This window comes from Bombina bombina, chromosome 3 (genome assembly GCF_027579735.1).
Source record: "Bombina bombina isolate aBomBom1 chromosome 3, aBomBom1.pri, whole genome shotgun sequence".
Lineage (NCBI taxonomy): Eukaryota > Metazoa > Chordata > Amphibia > Anura > Bombinatoridae > Bombina > Bombina bombina.
This window is the reverse complement of record NC_069501.1, coordinates 889,633,639-889,635,258: the sequence shown is the minus strand read 5'-3', so window position 1 is coordinate 889,635,258 and position 1,620 is coordinate 889,633,639. Positions and strand designations below refer to the sequence as shown.

Genomic DNA, 1,620 nt, shown 5'->3' with positions numbered 1-1,620 from the left:
GACCTCACATGTTACCAGCAACAAGAAACGAAATGGTTACAGCACATAATACAGAGCCTCTAGAAAATACTGTCAATTTCACATTATCATCACCACCAACACTTCCACCTCAAAGGTTTCAATGTGATGTGTATACGAGTTGTTCTTGTCCTTAAGAGATTATTTATTTTTGTTTGTTTTTTTATAGTGGTATTGGAAATTCAAGAATAAAACTACAGTTTCCAGAATGTCACTGAAGCCAGTTTGCACTTCACATAAAGTATAATGTCCATTGGTCCCAACAATAAATATTTCTTTCTTTTAGGATTTTTCCATTACTTTTTTGATCCCCCTCCCCACTTTAGAGATCGTCTTAAGTTCTTTTAGAGTCCTCTACAAGAAAATAAACCCTCTTTCAAGAGCAATATAAATTAAATTGATAAATTCAAAGAATAAATAAATACATAAATAGTGTTTTTTGTTAGCATTTTGAGGGTATACGCGGGCATGGTTGGGGGTTAGGGATCTAATATGTGGCAGAAAATTTCATTCTTTTTTGTTTTTGTCTCTGATTACAAAACCAAACCCGAACCACGTTCTTTTTGAGGTCCAATTTCTCAGCGATTGCAGCTATCTTCTCGGAGGAGGGTCGGGGTTGCACAGCGAAATAAGCTTCCAGAGACCTCTTCTCAGGGCAGCGATGGAAGTCCTCTTGCGTTTCTTTTCGCCCCCATTGAAAAGTTCAGGTTTGTTCATTTTTTCCCTCTGAGCCCCCTCTGCCTCCTCCAGCCAGGCTTGTAAAATGGGTTTGAGGGCGATCATGTTGTTGTGGGAGAGGGTGAGGGACTCGAACCTACAAATGGTGCTCTGGCTAAGGGATCCTACACCGGGGATCTTCAAATTGGCTAGTGCTGAACCCACATCCGCCTGGGTCACCCCTAGTTTGATCCTCCTCTGTTTGAAACGCTCGGCAAAGGCTTCTAGTTCTCTTGGGTCAGTTTCAGAATCGCAGATAGAGGCCAAGCCTGCAGCAGCACCCACTGCGGAGCCAACTTGACCGCCAGGTCCATGGTGTCCCATCAGTCCAGGGTGCTGGAGGGCAGAAGTCATATTCATAGCCGCCTGGTGGGAAAGGTGGCTCAGGCCATGCATATGGCTGTGCGGATGGGCCGAGGTAGAGATCAAGCCTCCTCCGCCACCTCCTCCGCCACCACCTCCCCCTCCACCTCCTCCACCACCGCCGACTCCTTCATGGCCATTACTTGACATCAGTGCTAGGGATGGAGAGGTGACATGGTCCAAAAGGTCTCCGGCCTCCAACGCTTGGTGGTGATGGTGATGGTGGTGATGGTGGTGGTGGGCAAGAGGGAGAGTAGAATTATTAGGGCATTGCACGCTACTCATGGTGTGGTAGGTGGCATCAGGCTTGAAAGGATGACTCTTGCCCTGGGATACAGCCATATCTACAGCTGCTAGAGCCTCGGCCCGGGCTAGCAGGGACTCATCCAGGCTGGCGAAGATATTGCTCTGCAACTGAAACCAGAGTGGATACAGTTAATATAAGATAGAATGAAGAGAAGAGACATAAACAAGGAACAAACGGCTAGCTAAAATATAAAGCACTCTGATCATACACTAGCT

General features: G+C 46.3%; 1 protein-coding gene across 1 annotated transcript in view; it reads right to left on the bottom strand.

Annotated features, from left to right (window-relative positions):
• Window positions 1–340: 340 nt before the first annotated feature.
• Window positions 341–1,620, bottom strand: part of POU4F1 (POU class 4 homeobox 1) — a 1,794-nt gene continuing 514 nt past the window's right edge. Inside the window, 2 exon segments of the mRNA XM_053704927.1 lie at window positions 341–675; window positions 678–1,512. Of these exon segments, the coding sequence (XP_053560902.1) occupies window positions 506–675; window positions 678–1,512 (1,005 nt within the window). The 3' untranslated portion in view covers window positions 341–505.